The sequence below is a fragment of the Chinchilla lanigera genome, unplaced genomic scaffold (assembly GCF_000276665.1).
Source record: "Chinchilla lanigera isolate Chin_1 unplaced genomic scaffold, ChiLan1.0 scaffold00020, whole genome shotgun sequence".
NCBI classification, from domain to species: Eukaryota; Metazoa; Chordata; class Mammalia; order Rodentia; family Chinchillidae; genus Chinchilla; species Chinchilla lanigera.
In genome coordinates, this window is record NW_004955421.1 from 21,442,112 (window position 1) to 21,463,372 (window position 21,261).

A 21,261-nucleotide genomic window follows, 5' to 3' on the forward strand; every position below is an offset into this window, starting at 1 on the left:
AAAGTACTGTTGACTTTTAGGGATTTCTTTTATATACATTTATGAAATATCAAAGATCAATCAGACCACTAATGGACACATAATGCAACTTTTTATGAAAGAAAATAATGTTAAAGTAAGACCAAAACTGATGTCATCACTGAAATTAACAATTTTCAATGTGTTCATATTTTAATTCACAATGGAAAAATATGTTCCAAAACTGGAAACTCATAGATGAGTTTCCATGGATGATTTTAAATGTGATGTTATTTTGATGATGTTTAAAACATCATCATTTTATTCTGATCAGAATTTTTATCAAGATGTTGAGCTTTTGTTTTTTGAAACTACTTTGTCATAACATATTATGAATAATCCCAGTACTTATTTTGTAGGACTATTGTGAATATGTAGACTTATGTTTACTACTAAGGGAACAATTATTTATAAAATAATATTAAATCCAGTATTAGCTGCCTATTTCAGACACTTAATACTTTCAGAGATCCATGTTACATTTACCACACTGAAGTTTTTGTTTTATTTTGTTTTATTTTTAAGAATCACCCTCATTGTTGAAAGTAAATGTACTCTTAGGGAGCGAATATTAGTGTTCTGATAAGCACGTGACTATACTAAGGTGGTGGTAGTGGGATGACAATCCTGATTCCATTGGGAATCTTAGGTTTTCGTAAATTTATTGGGAAAGTAGTTTTTCCTGTACTGCTGAAGTTTCCTTTTGGTAAACAGTATCTTTCTAAAAGAAAAAGCATGAAAGAGAAATTGAGGTGTATATATGTGACCTCAAATGACCAGTACTGTATTGATGAATACTGTGTATCTTGCAATGAACAGTGTGGAAGCTGTTCATTTTTCAATCTGAAGTAAAATACTTTCAAGAAAAAAATAAAGGTTATGAACAGATTGAAAGTAAAAGAATAGAAAAAAAATACAAACAGCAACCATATGAAACCTTAGGTGGCCAGGCATGGTGGCACACACCTATAATTGCAACACTCAGGAGGCTGAGACAGGAAGATTGTTGTGAGTTTGAGACCAGCCTGGGCTATAAAGTGAGCTTGAGGCCAGCCTGAACTGCATAGTGAGAACCTGTCTCAAAAAGACAAAAAAAAAAAAAAGCTTAGGTGGATACACAGAAGCTAATATTGGAGAAATTAGACCTTAAGACAAAATTATCAAATGTCAGAAACAGAGGCGCATTTATAAAAATAAAATTGTTATAAGCAAGTATGAAGTATTTATAACAATATGTATGAGGTGTCATCGAAATTTCCCTTAAATGTTTTTCTCATTGAAACCATAATAATAAAAATCAAAAAAGTAAACAGTCAACTCACAAAGTTAAAAAAGTACACTCAGGAAAACACAGACAGAGATAATAAAGATAAAAATAATACAAGTAAAAAGACTAACAAAGGTACAGGGTAAAGAGATCCTTAAGCATTTTTCTGACAATGAGGACACAAGGACAAACAAGCAACAACTTTTCTAAATAAATTTTAAGAGTGAAAAAAGGGAAAATATAAAGAGGCTGTTACAATAATCAAGAGAAAAAAGGAGATGCAAATAGTAAGATTATTATATATAACTCTTGTTCTAAGAGGTGAAAATCTGCCCAAGAAAGAACTTTTCCAACAAATTAGACCACTAAACACAGAAGAAACTAAAGAATCAGTTACCTCCTCAAATACTCTAAGCCTAGAATGTTCTATGGATAAATTGGCACATACTTCTAAGGGCAGATAATTCCCAAGTCATGTAATTTATTCCTGGGCATATGAATATACCAAATGAAAACATTCAGGGGGGGCATTTGAAAGCCACAATCCTTCCCGGTGCACATTCCTCTCCCGGCCTGAGGCCTCCTGCACTACAGTTCGGCCATCCATACTTGCTCTCCTCAAGCTGCGCTGGAGCCCACATGAACCAGAGGACCTGCTCTGACTAAATGAATTTCCAACTCCTGGAGCCCCAGCCCTTTGCCCGGCTCCTGCCCTCACCAGATCCTGGGAGGATGTTGATCACACCCTTGGGGATGCCAGCTTTCAGTGTCAGCTCTGCAAACTTCAAGGCTGTGAGTGGCGTCACCTGAAAAGGGACAAAGAGAAAACTGGCTAAAGAGGAGAATAGAGCCAGGGCTCTGTCTTCCTCTCCCTGTAGCCCAGCTGGAAGTAGGGAGGGAGCAGGGATGGATTAGGGCACCCAGAAGACCAATCATAGGAGGCATTGTCAACTTCCCTCACAGCTGCAGCTGGCAAGAGGGGCTGTCCTAGCTTCTCCTCGTAGCAGAGCTCCAGCCCTTTGGCCAGGCCTGGACCCTTTCTCCCACTGTGTTTATTTACACTAGGCCCTGGGGAGCAGAGTCGAATAGGACTTCCCAGCAGGGAAGGGTACACTCCAGGTCCCTGAACTCTTAGTAAAACCAGCCTCTCCTCTGAGAACTACAGGCATCAGGATAGAGAGAAGACCATCTAATGAGGTAGGTACTGCCTGGCAGCAGGTGCCCTTCTGAAGTTTCAGTGCATCTGGCTGTCCCTGAGTCTCTGTAACCCTGGTTACTGCTCCACTTCTGCAAACAAAAAGGAAGGTCATTTTCTGGCCCTTCAACCCCTGCTCCCTGCCCCCTGCAATCATTGTTCTTCTGGCTTCTGCGCATTTCTGGCCCAGGTATCTTTCCTGGTCAAGGTTAGACCATTCCCCACCCCCACCAGGCCTTTGCTGAGGGCTGAATCCATGGACGCTGGCTCTGGAGGTCTCAGACCTCATCAGGGGATCATCTCCTTTTCTCAGGGCTGAGGGTACCTAAGGGCAATGGACAAGTGAGCACGACCCTACTGGACACAGTGACCTTCATGTGTCAGCGTCCTGCCCTCCACAATGAAGCAGTTAGGTTAAGGTCTTCTTGTGGGGTGGTTGCAATGCCTAAATAAGTCAAAGTATGGAAATTACTAGATAATTTGTCATGTGTATTACAATGCTGGAAATGTCAGCTATCATTAATGATTTTGTTAATAACCTCAGGGGCAGAGTGCTGAAACTGGAGAGTGAGTGGTCTCCTGGGTACCCTGTTCACATGCGGCACATCTTCCCTGCACTTTCTTCTAGCACCCTGGGAAGCAGGCAGTGGAGGGAAGGTTATTACCAATGTACAGATGAGGAAACAAGCTAAGAGGATGTCCTCACCCACGGGTCTGCATGATCTACCTATGAAATCGCACCTCTACTCTCCCACCGTAGGGTAGCCTCCCTGGGAAGGGCTAGAGGGGCCACAAACCCCCACCCACGCCACTTCCCTGTACAGAGAGTATCCACAGGCCCTGCCCTGGGTTGATCCCTACTCACCTGGGCAGGCTTGATCACCACCGTGTTCCCAGCAGCTAGGCAGGCACCTGTCTTCCAGGACAGCATCATCAGGGGATAGTTCCAGGGAATGACAATGCCACAGACCCTGCCATCCGAAAGAAACAAGCTTTGTCCCTCTCCTCAGCCCAGGTGCCCACAACAGACCTACCTGCTCCTCTTTCCTCTTCTCCCAGGGTCTGGCCTCTACTCTGAAAGCCAGGCTCCTGACAAGGCACCAACAGTCCCACCAGAGATAGGTCGTCCTGCCTTTTCCATCCCTGATGAAGGAGTGTGAATGGGTCCGACAGTAGCTCTCTAACTGGACACAGTGGTGTAGGACGTTGGTCAGCTTCTGCTGAGGCTGTCTAGGAGCACAAGCAATGAGGGAGGGTGGCAGTGGGCAGGTACAGGTGAGAACACAGGCCCATTGGCCAAAGAGAGGATCAGGGCAGGTCGGGAGGGCCAGGTCCTCTTGAGTGTGAGTTCAGGGGCCAGTCCATGGGAGGAGAAGACAGAGTAACTGTGGGAGACCTGATGAGATTTATATACATGAAGCACTGGTGCCCAGTGTCAGCGTCACATTGGGGTACAGAGGGCACACGTGTCTCATACTCAAAGTACTGTGAGCACAGACCCAAGGGCCAGCAGGTACACTGGCCAGGTCTGAATGCTGTCTGATTCTGCCTTCCCTGGCCTCTGTCCAATGGAGTATCAGTAACACCTCTCTAGGCTAGCGCCAGGCAAATAGATGAGCCTCCCACAGGCTATGATTGTTACCACCATTGCCAGAGAAGGTTTTCTAGGAAGGCAACTTTTTACCTGTGGGAAGGGTATGTGCAAAGGCCAGTGGGAGGGATGGCACCATAAGGAATCTCAACGGATGCATGGGTTAGGCTGGAGCTGGAGCAGGCATGCCTAAGCCCCATACAATCAGCTGCCCCAGAGGGACAGGGCAGGCAGCAGGAAGAAGAGCCCAGGGTTACTGGATGTTCCCAGGGAAGTGGGGTGTGGCCACTGGTTAGAGGGAGACGTGGGCTTGTAGAGGGCTCCAAAGAAGGAAACATATCAAGAGAGTCCCTCATCCAATTTATACGTTGAAGTCTGAACACCCAGGCTGCAAAATGTGACTTTGTTTGCAAATAGGGTTGTTGCAGAGGTAACAACTTAAGGCAAAGTCATAGTGGAGTGGGAAGGCCCAACATGACTGCTGTCCTTATGAAAGAAAGCCATGTGAAGATCTTACAGGTGAACACCAAATGGACTGAAGGCAGAGACTGGGGTGACACTCCTGCAAGCCAAGGAATGACAAAGAAGGCCAGCAAATCACTACATTACGTCCTGGATCTCGAATGTCCCATCAGGTCTGTGAGCACAGTCCTCTGTGAGTACAGTTTGGTTGTGAGCCTCTGCTATCGAGAGGAGATGGAACCTTTAAGATGTGGGGCCTTGTGGGAGGAAGTTAGGTCATTAGGGGAGGACCCTTCAAGGAGCCATTGGACTTTGGCTCCTTCCTGTCTTTCTCTGTGCATAGCAACTTCCAGGACGCAGAGACGTCCTTTGCCACATGCTGTGTATTGTGCCAACACAGGCCCCAAGCAACAGGGCCAAGCAACTATGGATTGAAACCTCTGAAGCCATGAGCTAAAATAAACCTCCCTTATTAAGTTGATCATCTCTGGTATTTTGTCACAATCACAGAAAACTGACTAGATACCAGGCCTGGAAAGATTCTCCCTGAGTTCTCAGAAGAAGTCAAGCTAAGTGACATCTTGATCCCAGACTTCAGCTCCCAAAACTGTGAGCCAATAATTCTCTGCTAATTGAGCCACATTATTTGCAGTTCTCTGTTGTAGCAGCCTGAAAAAACTCATATATCTGCCGGTCAGAGAAAAGGCTGAGCCCCCCAGGACTGGGAGTCAGCACAGCCTGCCCTGGCAATGAGTCATAGATAGTGAGTAGGGGCGTGAGATACAGAAACCAGGGGAATACAGCCCTGTCAAGCTGCCCCAAGAATCGATCTTTCACTAGCACTGCTGCCCTATCTGCTTTTGTCAGTGACCTTTCTCAGGGGAAGATCTTGTGGCTTCTGCTCACCCAGTGAGACAAGCTACCCTGTGGATCTGAGACCTACCCCTCTCTCCTTCTCTTCCAGCCACTGCTCAGCCCAGCCACCATGAGCTGTCCCTCCCCTGTGCTCAGCACAGGGCTCTGAGACCATGGCAGATGACACACTTTCTCAATAGAGCCTTCCAGCTCTGGTGGATGTCAGGGCCAGCATGCAGGTTCCTGGATGAGCTCACTTGGGTGCGTGTGTGACTGAGTTACCACAACTAGGAGCCATGGCCCTGAATGGTCATTGCCAAGGTGCCTCTGGCAGGGGTGGACCTGCCTCCCCCATAGTAGACAAGTAGGCTCTTCTCTCTGCCTCTGCATTGGGGCCCTCTGGGGGTGAGAGGAGATGCTTCATTTCTGGTTGTAATGTGCATTTTCCCAGCCCCTGCTCAGGTGGCTGTTTAGGCTACATTTGTATTTTTCCTGCTTAGCTGTGGTATCTATGGTTTAATGTTGAATCTCGGTTTAATGTCAACTTGATTGGATCAAAAGATGCCTAGAAAACTAGTTAAATACATTGCTAGGTGTGTCAGTGAAGATGCTTCCAGAAATAACTAGCATATGAGATAACAAGCAAACTGAGTGGGAGGACCCTCTCTGAATAGGAGTGGCACAGCTACTAAACTGAAAGCATGAGTACAATAAAATATAGGGTAAGGAGGCTGGTCTGACACACATGAAAGATCAATTCTTCTTGAGCAGGTGCACTTTTCTGCTGCTGTCATTGCTCACAGACATCAGACTCCAGCTTCTTTAGCTGTTTTGGCTTGTATCTACACGTCTCCCCAAAGCCTCATGTGGTCATAGGTGGGGAGTTTTGAAGGTAGCTGGATCTAGGGTGTGTGAATGTGGATTAAAGATGTGATGCTAGAATTAAGGAGGTGGATAATGGAAGCCCCGGTCTGGGTGTGGGTGGCACCAATCAAGGCTTGTAGCCTGAATGGGATAAAAGAGAAAAGGAGGCTGCTGCTGCTGCTTTGCTGCCTTCTGCCTGCCATGAACTATTTCTCCTCTGTGATGCCCCTCTGCCACGCCACCCCGCCTTGGAGCCAGCTGACTATGGACTAAAACCTCTACAAACTGTGGGCCCAAATAAACATTTACTCCTTTAACTTTGGGTATTGGGTATTTTGTCTCAGCAATGAGAAAATTAATAAAACGTTAGCTCTTAAATACAGACTGGCAGCAAGAGACTCCCCAGGCTTTCAGCAACAAACTAGGCCTACAGCATAGGTTCCTCTTATTCTGAGGTTTCTAGCTTCTTGGACTAAGAAGCTACCGGTTTACCTGGCTCTCCAACCTGAAGATGGCTATTGTGGGACTCTGATCATGTAAACTAATCCAATAAATCCATATATATATATATATATATATATATATACATATATATATAACTGGTTCTGCTTCTCTTGAGAACCCTGACTAATATAACTATTTCTCATCTTTTTGCACACTAATCTCATTATATTCTTTCTGGATAAACTTTATTGGATATACTCTCTACCACCATGAAACTGATATAGGGTTATTGTGGGAATTAAACAAATGATGTTATAGCAGAGCCTGACATAGAGCAGGTATTCCATTTAGAAGTAAATGGAATAGCTCTCCCATCAATATGTATAAAGGGGTGTTAGTGAGCTCTCTGTGGGCTGGCATGTGAGTATAGTGCACACATGCTTGAAAAGTATCCACATGGCTGTGCTCCCTGGGCAGGGACTCACCCAACAGGCTCTTTCTTGGTCAAGGTCAAGTTGCGGTTGGGTCTGGCTTGGTTGATGGGGATGGTGCAGCCCTGGAAGAAGCATAGGGGCATTACTGGGGGATTTCACCCTTTTCCCTTTGGGCATATGGCCCCTACTGGGGCCCAGGAAAAATAAAGTCTTGTCCAAGTATTAACTCCCCAACTACACAGCTGGATAGGAAGCCAAAGATGCCAGCTTACACATGCTGAGAAATGACAGAGTGGACAACCAGGATAGACAAAGCTCTGGCTCCACTTTGAGCAGGCATTGCACCAAGGTAGGGTGCTGGTCCTGGTAGGAACAGGGCCTTTAGCTTTGATTTCTGGGCAAAGCAAAGGTGAAGACAGGCTCAGAAGCTAGGCTGCCCCTGCAGCTGTAAGCAGCTGCATTAGCACAGGAGGTCCAGGAAGTGAGTCTCAGTGGGAAGTGACAGGGCAGCAGAATGGGGAGCAGGCAGCCCCTTATTGTGTCATATCTTGTCATCTTCAGCCCCTGGTGGAGGAGAGTAGCTGCAGAGCTCAGATCTGCCAGAAGTACTGTAAGCCTCCTTCAGTGATGTACGTCCCAGTGGACCTTAGGCTGAGAGATGAGGCACACGGGCCTAGAACAGGTACCAGAGCCCCCAGGAAGCAGAATGCTTTCTCCAGTTAGTGGCAAAAGAGCATTAGAGAGACTCAAAGGAGTCAGCAGCCAGGAAGGCCCTTACAGCAACAGAGAATTGAACTTGGCCTGGAAGCAAGCTGTGCCCCAGATCCTCACAATAAGGCCCAGCCCACCTTGTACCCTCCCCTGTTGCTGGAGTTTGGATCTGGAATGTTCCCCTAAAGACTCACATGTTAGAAAGGTTTGGACTCAAGGGCAGTGCTACTGGGAAGTGGTAGAAGCTTTAAGAGCTGGGGGTGGGGTGGGGGTGGCAGAAAGTTAGGTCAAGGGGGCGTGCCCTCGAAGGAGACTGCTCTCTTTGTTTCCTGGCTACCCAAGGTGAGCAGCTTTGCTGTGCCACACTGTCCAGCCATGATGTGCTGCCTCACCACAGGCCCCAAAGCAACCAGACCAACTGATTATGGACTTAACCCTCCAAAACCATGAACCTTTTCTCCTTATAAGTTGCTCATATCAGATATTTCATACAATAACATAATGCTGACTTCTACATTTCTGAAACCCTGTTATTGAGCCCCTCTGGAATTCCCACCTGCAGAAACTTGAACTAATAAGTGGGTGTTGTTTTAAGCTATCCGTCATGGTACATGGTGTGCAGGCCAGTACATGGCCCTTGGAGTTCCCCTCTATGGGCCTGTCCACATAAGCACTCTCACTGTGGGCTGAGCCCAGGCCCCACCTGGATCTTGTCGCACCAACCAGCAAAGTAGCGGAAGGTCTGGATAGACATGCCCACATGAGTCTTCAGGGCTAGTGTGTAGACAGCACCTGCATCCAGGGCCTCAATGGTGGCTAGCTCTTCCTGGTGCTGCTCCATGAGATCTGCCAACCTGGAGAAGGACAAGGTAGGAAGTGGAAGGAGAGGTGAAGGAGAGGTAGGAGGTGGGTTCAGGCCTGCTGCAGTCTTTTAAGGTCTTTCTTCATAGAATCAGTGGTTCCACCCACCACATCACTCCCAGGTGAACCACATTCAAGACGTGCTGACCTCAGATCCCTCACCTGTACAATGGGCCAATAACATTCACTTTACTGGGTAGGCATCAGTATGATACCCTCTCCCTCTCACTTTTCCTTTTCTTTCCTTTTTCCCTTCCTGAAGTATCTATGGATTGGTTACTTTATAACCCCCCGACACCATTACGCTGCATTTGCTGCAGACAATAAAAAGATGGCCACCTCAAGAGGCCACCTTCCCTGTCTTTGGACAGCTGCGACTAAGATAAAGCATGTCTGCCTTTATAAATACCGAGAAAACTGACAGTTCCTTCTGGGGGCATGCTCCTGAGGCTGGCATCTCCAGCGACAGGAGTGATCCCCAACCCCGTAATAAGGAATGTCAGGGGGGAGATGCCTGGGAAGGCCTGTTTATACAGCCTGCTGTGAGTCTGTCCCTCTGCTCTCCAGTTGCCCTTCCAGGCGCTCTGAGGCGCTGCAGTCACCTTTCCAGGTAGTCTCCACTTGGAGCCACACAGAGCCACTTACTGTCATTGTGGTTGGTAGGCACTGTGATGACGTATGCCACCAGATGGCAGCACAGCATCCGGGGAAGGCTCTTCTTACTGTACAAGCTCACTGTGTACCCAGAAGTCTCCCCAAAGCTGCCTGGGCACCAAAGTTTCACAGTTCTGCCTGATCTCCAGCTCTGGGAACCACGTGTCACCAGCCATGCCTCCCCACAATGGATGGGTTCTCTAAGAGGTCTGGAAACTTCGGCGGGCTGAGCATGCTCCGCCTCCCTAGTCCTTGCCTGTCCTAATTCCACATTCTCAATTCTGTTTTGCAAGCCATGCAGGTCCCTCTCTTTGGTTCTCTGCTGCTGGGCTACCCTGGCATTTGAAGCATCTGGAACTGATATAAAAGCCATTTTGACTGCAAGGCCAAACCGGGCGTCTCCTGCCAGCTGACAAGCCAAAGTGGGACCACATCATAGGCAGCTTCACACTCTGCAGGGCCTTTCTAGGACTCTGAGAATAAAAGCCAGATGACTCAGCTGGTGTTCTCCGACTCCGCTTGACTTCTCTTCCCTACACCCTCCCCGCTTCTGGAAACATCACCCCACCGCTTTGCGGGGGTGACTGCCCCTTTCCCCCGCCTTGAGCTCCATGGTTTGAGAGGCACAGCACCACTTGTCCAGGCTCCCTTCCACCCCATGGTCATCAGCCAGAGCAATCACAACTCCTTGCCTAAGCCTTCTAAGGTGGAACCAAAGGGAAGAAGGCCCTTTCCTTCTTGGCTTCAACATTAAAAAAAAAAAAAGGAAAATGTGAGACCTGGCGGTTCCAGCAGCCAGAGCCAGGTTGCACAACAACAAGCAGAGTGATGAGCGGCTGCATCTCTGCCCTCACAGGAATCCCGAGTCATTCCGCCCAGGCAAGGGCAGGTAAACTCTGCCGGGTAGGAACTGATCACGTGAGCTGTGTCTCCCAGCAACCCCAGTTTATATCCCACATGAACCACAGGCTTCCTTTATACCTCCCCACCTCCACCTCCACCTGGCACCTCCCTCCTAAGGCCACTTTTGTCTGCAGATGTCCATCCTACTTCTTAAGTCCCTTCCTGCAAGAGGTCTTTTCTGAGTCTCAGGGTAGGATCTTGCAGGCTTCAGTCTGGCATGATCTCCCCAGGGCCCACCTCTCCCTGACTTTCCCAGGACCCCAGGAAACAAGACTCTTGTAGGAAAAGACACCCGCTCCTGTCTTCCCAAGCTGAAGGTGTTGATGGCTACGGGTAAGTGCTGGGCTTTCACCTGTACAGGAGCCGGCCCCGGTCCCGCGCGCTGATCTTCCCCCACAGCCCATTCTCGAAGGCATCCTTTGCTGCAGCCACTGCCTTGTCGACATCACTGACCTGGGCCAGGGACACTTGGCAGATGACCTGTGGTAGGAGCAGAGCATGACAGTCCTCCCTGGGCTTGGTTTACAGAGACACCCCACAGCTTCAGAAGCCTCTCTTCAGGCTCCACTGAGGCAGAACCCCCAACCACATGGGCAGGTGTAAAGGGAACACGTGGCCAGAGGGGTCTGGGAGAGTTTACGCATGAAGGGAAAAGGTCTGTCTGTGTTCCTACTTCAGAGCACTTATATTCCCACAGAGCTCAGTCGGAACAAGAGCTCCAGGCCAAGGCTATGGCTAAAGATCAGCTGAGGGTCATTCATTAACTTGGTGAGTCCAGCTAGAAAGCTCTAAAGGGAAATAGACTAGACACTAGAAGTGACTGGGCCGTGTGCCAGTCTCTGATCTGCCCGCTTCCCACCCATTCTGCCCTGACAGTCCCCCATCCACTACAGTGCAAGACCCCTGGATCTAGCAAGAGGAGCCAGTGGGGTTGGGGGTGAGGAGCGAGGGCGGTACCTCCTTCCCGGTCTCCAGGAACAGCACTGCCTCCCCATCCTAGGCCCTATCATGCTATGCTCCCGATGTTCCAATCCCAAGGGCCTCACACCATCCCATCTGTCCCCATCCCTGCCTGTCCTTTTGGACATTGCTCTTCCTTCACACCTCTTTCAAATGATCTATCCTGAGTGTGCTCTGCTTTCTGCAAGGATTGAGTGATACTATAAGACAGAGCAGGGCAGAAGATCACCAGTATGCATCCATAAGAGCAAATCTTATTTCAGGAGATACAGTGTGTGTATTGGGTCATGACAGTGAGAGTCAGGCAAGAAAGTCCAACAAACACAGGATTCCACACAAGGAATTTCCTGATGGGGGTATGCGAGTATCAGCCTGCTGGAGTCGCTGCAGCATGTGGAGGAGCGACAACAACACATTTCTTTTTCTATGAGAGCTTTAACCTGTTTTTAGTGTCTGAAGCAGATTCAAGGCCCTCTGTAGTCTTGCCTCCGCCCACTTGGTCTTCTTATCTTCCCACTCTATTCCCATCCTTGTGAAACTGCATATCCAACAGAGACCCCTGGCTAAGACCCAGGTTGGGGGAACAGGTGAGGAGGGGGCTCTGGGCCAACACTCACACTTCCATCTGTCGGGTTGATGGTATCGTAGGTTTTGGAACCCTCAGCATCCACAAACGTGCCCCCGATGAAGAGCTGGTGTGGCATTTGGACAGTCAGCTTGTTCACTGCCTTCTCCACCTGGGAGAGAAGGTACAGCTGTAGTGCGGGTCTTTCACACATGGGAGCAGTGACACGTACTGGGACATGCACACGCATGACCAGGGGCCGAGGCTTCAGGAGCTGTCCTCGGGCAGCCGTTGAGGCAGCTGAGGGATAAGAAGAGACAAAGAGCACAAAAGGGGTGCACTGCCTGGACTGGAGTCCTGAGCTGATTATAGCCTCCTTCGTGAGGCTGGGGGATTCTCAGCGTGTAGGAAATGCTGTGAGCAGCAAGGCCCTTTAAGCCACCAGACATGTCATCCCCACTCTGCCATTCCTTTCTCAATGAAACCACAATTCCACGTTGAACACAGGAGTCCCTGAGGATCCCCACCACTGCCGCCAATCTGTTACCTGTTTGCCTACTCACTATCCCTGGGCAATCTAGGGTCCACCTGGGCCACCTGTACTTTCTTTACCAGCTTCTGTTCCAAACCACCAACCAAATAAGTTACCTCAAAGCTCATTCTCTTGGGAGCTGGTGGCCTAAAGAGAGATCCCAAAGTGAGATTTCTCAAGAGTTTCTTTAAAAAATAGGTTTGGGATTACTCATCACACTTTTATTAATAGAATTTGAAGGTACAGGATCAACTGTTTTCCTTATGGAGAACTAAAAGTTTCATTTTACTTTTGTTTGCATGTCTTGAGATGCAAAATTTGACTCACGAGTGAGCACCAGACAGCAACATCCTCTACTGGGTTCACCCTACTGCCCCGACACCTTGGGCTGTCCAGGACACCAGGGAGCGCCTAGCCTCCAGAATGTCCTGCCTCCCCCATACGTCACTGTGAATCCACAGATGCAGGTGCCTGAGGGTATGTAGGACCATGCCCATCCGGAGGGGCCCAGGACTCACATAGTCGATGACACACGCAGTCTCTTCATCTTCCCCTCTCAGCTTCCGCACTAAGAGCTGGATGAAGTCCCCGAAGGTGGTTGCCATGTAAACGTCTTCATTTTCTAACTCCAGGCCATCACACAGCTCCTTCACTTCCTCAACCAATCTGGAGGGAGGAGATGGAGCATGGGGAGCAGGGGCAGAGGCTTGGGAGACCTGAGTGGGTCCAACGGCAGAGAAGTGGTTTTGAACACAGTCACTCCGATCAATGCCTTGATCCCAGCATTCCCAATGTGGTATTCCACCTAGAATTGGGATTAGAGCCCAGGCTGTGGACTCAGAGGTTGCAAATTCTCACTCTTATTACTTACCAACTTGTGACACTGGGTAAACAACTAAAACCTCGATATCTTAGTTTCTTCATTTATAAAGTAGGAATAATAATAATCCCTCTACTATTTTGCAATGAGTAAGTAAAATGACCCACCTATTCATAATAAAAACTAATAGAAAATTGACAACAGTATTCAAAAGACACTTTAAAATGAAAAGACAAGCCATAGATTGGGAGAAAGTATTTCCAAATCACATATCTGAGAAAAGACTTCATATGCAGAATATACGAAGAACTTTCCAGGGTCGGGCATATAGCTCGGTGGCACAGTGCCTGCCTGGCAACACAAGGTCCTGAGTTTGATTCCCGGTAGCCCACCTGACTCTGTGGTTGGCCAGTATAAGCCAGTCTTGTAAATTCTCATGTACTTGTATATGCTGTATTTAGTCTGTTTCTCTAATAAGCACTGACTGATACATCTGGGTAGAAGACAGCAAAGTAAGAAGTTCTAAAAGTATATCCCTCCTAAACAACTATTGAATGATAAGAGCTATCTGAATCAAACATTTTAGAGCTCCAGAGTTTAGTTTTGTTTATTTGTTGGTTTGCAATACTGAGTGATTGGAGTTGGAGTACTCTGCTAGTAAGCTACATTCCAGCCCTTTTCAGTTTTTATTTTGTGACAGGGTCTCACATTGTTGCCTAGATGGAACTCCAACTTACAATCAACCTGCCTCAGCCTCCCAGAATGCTAAAATGCCATGGGTATGCCACTGCACTCAGCTGATTATACTGAAATGCTTGCAGTAACCTGGGAAAGCATGCTGAAGAGGCTGGTAAATGTTGGTAAGTTTCAGCGAATTTCAGCCTTTCGGGAGATATCAACTGCCCCCTCTCAAACTTCCTCTGGCCACAGGAAGGTAGTGGAAATGCTGGGCACATCCCTGGTGCAGCTTGCTGAAGCCAGAGTGAACAATGAGAACCTTGTTCTCCAAATGCTACAGCTATGTTCTGAACACTGATGCTGCATTTGCGGCCTGAGAGGCCAGCACAAAGTCTGAAGTGAAGCTATGAGATGTAATGAAAAATGTAAGTGTTTAAAACAAATTACTATAGTAAAGGACACATTGCCATTCATCTGCCTCAAAACAGTTCCCCTCGCTTTGAATAAACTTATCATTCTTGTCACTTTTTAAAGCAGTTCAGGAAGTCCTCTTCGTGAGTGTGTTTAGTTGTGCTCTCTTGGCTGCCTGGCTGTCCTGACTCCATTCAAAATGCTTACCTTTCACAGTTGTTATGGTTTGTGTCTGGGTGTTCCCCCAAAGCCTCATGAGGCCATGGGGCGGGCTTTTAGAGTTTGATTGATTATGGGTGTAAGAGCTACACCCGCCCTGGGGTGGATAGTTTGCATATGTAAGGGAGAGAAAGAGGGTGCTTCTGGCTATTTCCTCCCTTGTGTGTGTTTTGTTTTTTTGCTGTGTTCTGCTGCCATGAGCTACAGCCCTCTGCCATGTGCCACTCTGCCTTGTAACTTGCCAAGTACGGACTGAAACCTCCACAAACTGTAAGGGAAATAAACTTTTCCAAGAGATTTAATTCGTTCTCCCTCCTCCCCTTTGGGAGTCAGATATTTAGGGTGATCTCGGCAGGTCATTGAGAAAATGCAAAAACAATGGAACAAAACTGTCAATGACCACATACAACAAAGAGTACATACTTTGCAAAAATAGTCTGGGAAAGTCACAAACAGATGGCCCTGGACTTCAAAAGTAAAACGGAACAATCCCTAAGAAATGGGAGGATCAGATTTTCAGAGTTATCATAACATAACATCCTAGATGTCCAGGTCTGAACAAGGACAAATCTGAGCAACATGTGAGGAAAATAGGAAAAAAGAGCCCACTTTTAGGAAAAACAGAATTTGAAAGAAGGTATCCTCAAGGAAGAAAAGATACGAGAATTGTTAATCAAAGGTGTTCAATTAACCGGCTCAAATATGTTCAATGAGTGAAAGAAAACTATGAACAAAGAACTAAAGGAAATCAAGAAGATGACATATGAACAAAATTGGAATATCAGTCGAGAAACAGTATAACGAAAACCAAACAGAGATGCTTGTGCTGACAGCTACAGTAACTGTAACACTCACTACAGACATTCAGCAGCAAATCCGAGCCCTCAGAAGTCAGGATCAGTAAACTTGAAGTTACTTAGTCTGAAAAGCAGAAAGAAAAGAGAGTGAAGAAAAATGAACAAAGCTTCAGAGAACGCGCCAAGATATTCATTTTAGCAGTTCCAGCGAAGAAAATGTAGAAAAATCTGAAGAGATAAAGGTCCAAAAGTCCCCCAGCCTGAGGAAACACATGAATATGCACATCCAAGAAGCACAATGAACGGATGCAGGAGACACTCAAAGGGAAACTGAGACATATTGTAGTCAACTTGCTGAAACTCAGAGATACATAATTTGGAAGGCAGGAAGAGAGAAGTTATGTGACATGCAAGGGATCCTCAAGAAGATTAAGAGCTGGGGGCTGGGGATTTAGCTCAGCGGCAAAAGTGCCTGCCTGGCAAGCGCAAGGTCGTGAGTTCGGTTCCCGGTACCGGAGAAAAACTTAAAAAAAAAAAAAAAAAGAAGAAGATTAAGAGCTGATTTCCATTAAAATACCACAGAGGCCAGAAGGTAGGAAGATGACATATTTAAAATTGTCAAAGGAATAAAAATTGTCACAACTATTTTTTAGGTTGAGGCAGGAGGATTGCAAGTTCAAACCCAGCCCGAACAACTTAGTGATTTAGTGAGACTCTGTCTCCAAATAAAAAATAAAAAGGGCAGAGGATGTAGCTTAGTGCAAAGGTCCTGGGTTCATTCCCTAGTTACCTGACATAGCAAAAAACTATTTTTGAAGAATGAAGGAAAAATTAAAAACAGATAAACAAATGCCGAGGGAGTTCATTACTAAGAGTCATGCTGTATGAAAAATGTTAATGGGAGACTTTCAGGCTAAAATAAAAGGATCTTAGAAAGTTGAAGACATAAGGAAAAGTTAACAGCATAGGGAAAGGCAACTACATAGGCAAATACCAAACAATATATTGTAGTTTTAGTGTAGTTTGTAACATCTCTTTTTTCTATAAGCTATAAAAGTTATTGTATAAAATAATTTTAAATCTATGTTAATGGGAATACAATATATAAAGACATCCTCTGTGATAATAACAATATAAAGGAGAAAGAGTTGTATAGGATTAGAATATTTGAGTACTGCCAAAACCACAACGGTACTTCTCAAACTAGGTTGCTGTAAGTTTAAGATGTTAATTGTTATATCCAAGGTAACAACTAAGAAAGAACTAAAAATATACAGTGAAAGAGAAAAAGAAAATTAAAGTGGTATACTACGAACAATCACTAAATGAAAAAGGCAGTATAGAGAAAACATTTAAGACATACTGAAAACAGACAAATGGGATAAGTCTTATCAGTAATCAAGTGGAAATGGATTAAGTTCCACTGTTCAAAGGCACATACTGGATGAGTGGCTAAAAAAATGGCACCAAGACATATGCGACCAGAAACTTTAGGTACAAGGAAACAAAAGTAATTGGAAGTAAAAAGATGAAGAAGATATTTCCAAAAGAAAGCTGTGATATTATTATTATTATTATCATCATCATCATCATCAGACAAGATAGAGCTTAAATTTAACAAGGTTACAAGAGATAAAGAAGGCTAAGTTGTTAAAAGGTTTGCTGTGGGAAGAGAATATAACAATCCTGAATATAACACCTAACAGCCTCAAAACATATGAAGCAAAGGTTGACAAGACTGGAGGGAGAAATAGAAATTTCTACAATAATATCTGGAAACGGGATGCCCAACTTTCATTAATGGGCAGAACAACCAGACAGAAGATAAATAAGGAGCTAAAACACTTGACTAACACTATAAACCACACACAAAACACTCCACTCAAGACCAGAACACACATTCTCATGTGCACGCAGAACATTTTCCAGGATAAATTAATCATTAGGTCACATAATAAATAAATAAATTAAGAAAGATTGAAACCTTACGTATTTTCCAATCACAAAGGACACTGGAAGGCAATAACAAAAAAAAAAATTAGAGAATTCACAAAAATACAAGAATTAAATAGCTTAGTCTTTTCTTTTTCCCTAGCACTGGGGAGGGCTTTGCACATGCCAAGCAAGCTTCTAACACTAAGATACAACCCCAGCCCATTTTTTAAAATCCCAAAGCACAGTCTCACTAAATGGTCAGGCTGGCCTCAAACTTGCAATCTTTTTGCCTCAGCCTCCCAAGTAGCTGAGATTATGGACGTGTGCCATCACAGCCTGCCTAGTAGCTCACTCTTCATTAACAGGCCAAAAATATCCAGAAGAATATTAGAACAATTCCTTCAAAGGAAAACAAAAACACAACATTATAGAACTAATGAGGTGCAGCAAAAAGTAGTGCTAAAGAGAAATTTTAAGTACCGTATAAATACATATATTAAAAAATAATAAAGAGCTCAAATCAGTAATGTAACTGTCCACCTTAAGGCACTGGAAATTAAAAAGACCAATCTAAACTCAAAGCTAGCAAAAAGAGGAAAGTAATAAACATTAGAGTAGAAATATATGGAAAAGACTAAAAAAAAAAAAAGAGGACATTAACAAAACTGGTATTTGATTCCTTGAAAATATCAACAAAGTTGGCCAATCTTTATATGGACTGAAATGGGGAAAAAACAAAAAAGGATCATATTACTAGAATCAGAAATCAAAGAGAGGCATTATAACAATTTTATAAAAAATAAAAATAATTATGAGAATATTACAGCAGACAATATGGGATTTGACAACCTAGCAAAATGGATGAATTTCTAGAAGCACATCTATCTACCAAAACTGACTTGTGAAGAAAATATGAATACATATATAACAAGTAAGAAAAGTAAATTAAAATTCTTCCGACCAAGAAAAGCCCAAGGCTGAATGGTTTCTCTAGGGAATTCTACCAAACACTTAAAGAAAAATTAACAACAATATTTTTCATACTCTTCAAAAAATTTAAAGAGGAGGAAACACCTCAACTCAGCTGCTGAGGCTAGCATAAACCCGATACTGAATCAAGAAAAAGAGACTGCAAGAAAAGAAAACTATAGATAAAAGTTGATGTAAAAAATCTTCAGCAAAATGCTAGTAAACTAGTATCAGAAGCATATTAAAGGAATTATACACCATGACCAAGTAGGATTAACTCCAGAATGCAAGGATGGTGCACATATTAAAAAAATCACTATGTCACATTAATAGAATGAAGATCCTCTCAACTGATGCAGAAAAAGAATCTGACAAAATCCAACAGTTGTTTATGATAAAAACTAATAAACTAAGAATAGAAGTGAGCACAGGCCATATATGAAAACCCACATTTATCATACTCAATGTAAAAGACTAAAAGCTTTTCCCTGGGATCAGCAGCAAGAGAAGGATGTCTGCTTTCACCACTTTTATTCAACATGATATTGGAAATAACAGCCAGGCTGATTAGTGAACAAAGAGAAATTATGGGCATCTAAATTGTAAAGGAAAAAGTAAAGTCCTATCTTTTACAGATGACATGCTGTTCTAATAAGTGAATTCAATGAAGTTGCAGGATACAAAACAACATGCAAAAATCAGTTCCAACTCTGTACACCAGCAGGAAATAATTCATAAAGGAAATTTAGGGCGGGGGTGTGTACCGTGGTACAGTATTTGCTTAGCATATGCAGGACCCTGAGTTTGATCCCCAGCACTAGCAGAAAAAGTCTCAGTTTCTGAAAGGAAATTAAGAAAGCCATTTCAGGGCTGGGGGTTTAGCTCAGCAGCACAGTGCCTGCCCGGTAAGCGCAAGGTTGTGAGTTCGATTCCCAGTACCGGAAAAAAAAAAAAAAAGCCATTTCACATAATATTAAAATGGGAATAAGTTTAAGCAAGGTGGTGACAACTGAAAATTACAAAACACTGCTGAAAAAATTATAGAAGGCCTAAATAAATGAAAAGGTATCTGTGTTTATGGACTGTACAACCTAATATTTTTAAGAAGACTATATTAGTCTGTTTTCTGTTGTTACAACAAAATACATGAAGCTGAGTGATGTTTAAAGAAAAGAAGTTTACTGAGTGTTATGATTTATAGCTAGATGTTCCCCCAAAGCCTCATGCACACATAGGCGCAGCTTTTGAGAGGTGATTGGGTCGCGGGGACATGATACTCACTAGTGGAGTCCACTGATGAGTTTACAGCTCCATGTGATGCTGGGAGGTGAGGCTGGGGAGAGGGGATGGGTCCACGGAAGCATGGCTTGGGAAGGTGGTCTCCCTTCTCTCTTGATCTCTGCTGTGCTTCCTGCCACCACACTGTAAGTTGTTTCTCCTCTGCCATGCCCAGCTACCATGCCACCTGCCCACAGTGCCAGTCAACCACGGTCTAAAATCTGTACAAGCTGTAGGCCAAAGTAAACCTCTTCTTCCTTAAATTGTGGGTGTTGGGTATTTGTCCCAGCAACAAAGAAAATAAGACACTGAGCTCACAGTTCTGGAGATTTATGAGCAAGGCAGAAAATTCTGCTCAGTTGTAGTGAGCGTCTCATAGCAGGCAGCATCACAAGGGTGGGATCCCATGTGGAAGAGATCATACAGCGAGACAAAAAGCCACAGATCGGGGCAGGGTCAACTCTGCTCCATCAACCTTGCTTCCCCTATAGCAACCCACTCACGCAGGAACTAACCAGGATACTGCAAGAATTACATTAATGCTTTCTAAGGGTGCTGTATGCTGTCATCTAAACACCTTCTATTACACCCCATTCCTTAACAGTCCCACCACCTACCAGCTGCACCACCCTGAGGACCGACCTGTAGCACACGGGCCGCTGGGGGGCACATCCACACCAGTGACAGTACTACCCGGGCGATCTACAATTTTGATGCTATTTCTATTAAAACTCCAATAGTGTTTTTACCCCAGAAATTACAAATTCTACCTTTAAAATTGTATGCATTCTCCAGAGACCATAAACAGTTAAAGCAATCTTGAAAAAGAACCAAGTTTGGGAACTCCTGTTTTCTGATTTCAAAATTTACTACATAGCTACAATAATAAAAATAGTGCATTTGTGGTATAAAGACAGATACATAGACCAATGAACAAAACAGATACCCAAGAAATAAACCCACACAAGGGTGCCCAGAATGTATGATGGGGAAATGATAGCCCCTTCAACAAATGGTACAGGACAAACTGGATATCCACACGCCAAAGAATTAAATTGGACCTTTATTGTGTGCTGCTCATAAAACAGCTAATGCAAGATGGATGAAGGACTTAAAGTAAGAGAGGAAGCTATACATTTCACTGAAGGAAACAGAGGAAAAGATTGTGACACTGGTCTCGGCAATGATATGTTGGATATGACACCCAAGAGGACCAGCAACAATAGTAGCTGGGGGTATAGCTCAATGATAGAGCACTTGCCTAGCATGTGCAAGGCCTGGGTTCAATCCCCAGCATCAGGCCAAGATGGAAGATGAAGTAGAAGGAGAGGAAGAAGAAGAAATACAAGTGAGACTAGATCAAACTAGAAGGCAACCTATGGAATGGGAGAAAATGTCTGTAAACCACATCTGGTGAGAGATTACACATAGGAAATTCTTAAAACTCACTGTCAAACACAGAAGAACACAACAAATACAATGCAATTTAAAAATGAGCAAAACGTTTGGATACACATTTCCAAAGACACACAAATGACAAACAGGTATATAAGAAGATGTTCATCACTGATCAGCTGGGAAATCCAAATTGAAAGAACAACGAGATATCATATCATAACATCCCTGGTAGAATGACCATTACTTAAAGGTAAGGGAGGAAAGAGGAAAGAAAAGAGGGAGGGAAGAAGGGAAGGAAGGCAGATGTTGGTAAGAATGTGGGGAAGTTGGATCCTTGTACACTGCTGGTGGAAATGCAAAATGGTGCAGCCATTATGGGGAACACTACAGCCGCTCCTCAAAATATTAAAGTTAGAACTATGATATGATCCAGCAATCCC

The 21,261-nt window shown here is 44.7% G+C and overlaps 1 protein-coding gene across 1 annotated transcript in view; it reads right to left on the bottom strand.

Moving 5' to 3' along the window:
• Positions 1 to 21,261, bottom strand: part of Aldh1l1 (aldehyde dehydrogenase 1 family, member L1) — an 85,741-nt gene that overhangs the window by 21,848 nt on the left and 42,632 nt on the right. Inside the window, exons 10-16 of the mRNA XM_005383830.2 lie at positions 12,835 to 12,982; positions 11,837 to 11,956; positions 10,612 to 10,739; positions 8,545 to 8,695; positions 7,182 to 7,252; positions 3,346 to 3,451; positions 2,004 to 2,091 (exon numbers count right to left, since the gene is read on the bottom strand). Coding sequence (XP_005383887.1) covers positions 2,004 to 2,091; positions 3,346 to 3,451; positions 7,182 to 7,252; positions 8,545 to 8,695; positions 10,612 to 10,739; positions 11,837 to 11,956; positions 12,835 to 12,982 — 812 coding nt within the window. The remainder of the gene's footprint in view (positions 1 to 2,003; positions 2,092 to 3,345; positions 3,452 to 7,181; positions 7,253 to 8,544; positions 8,696 to 10,611; positions 10,740 to 11,836; positions 11,957 to 12,834; positions 12,983 to 21,261) is intronic.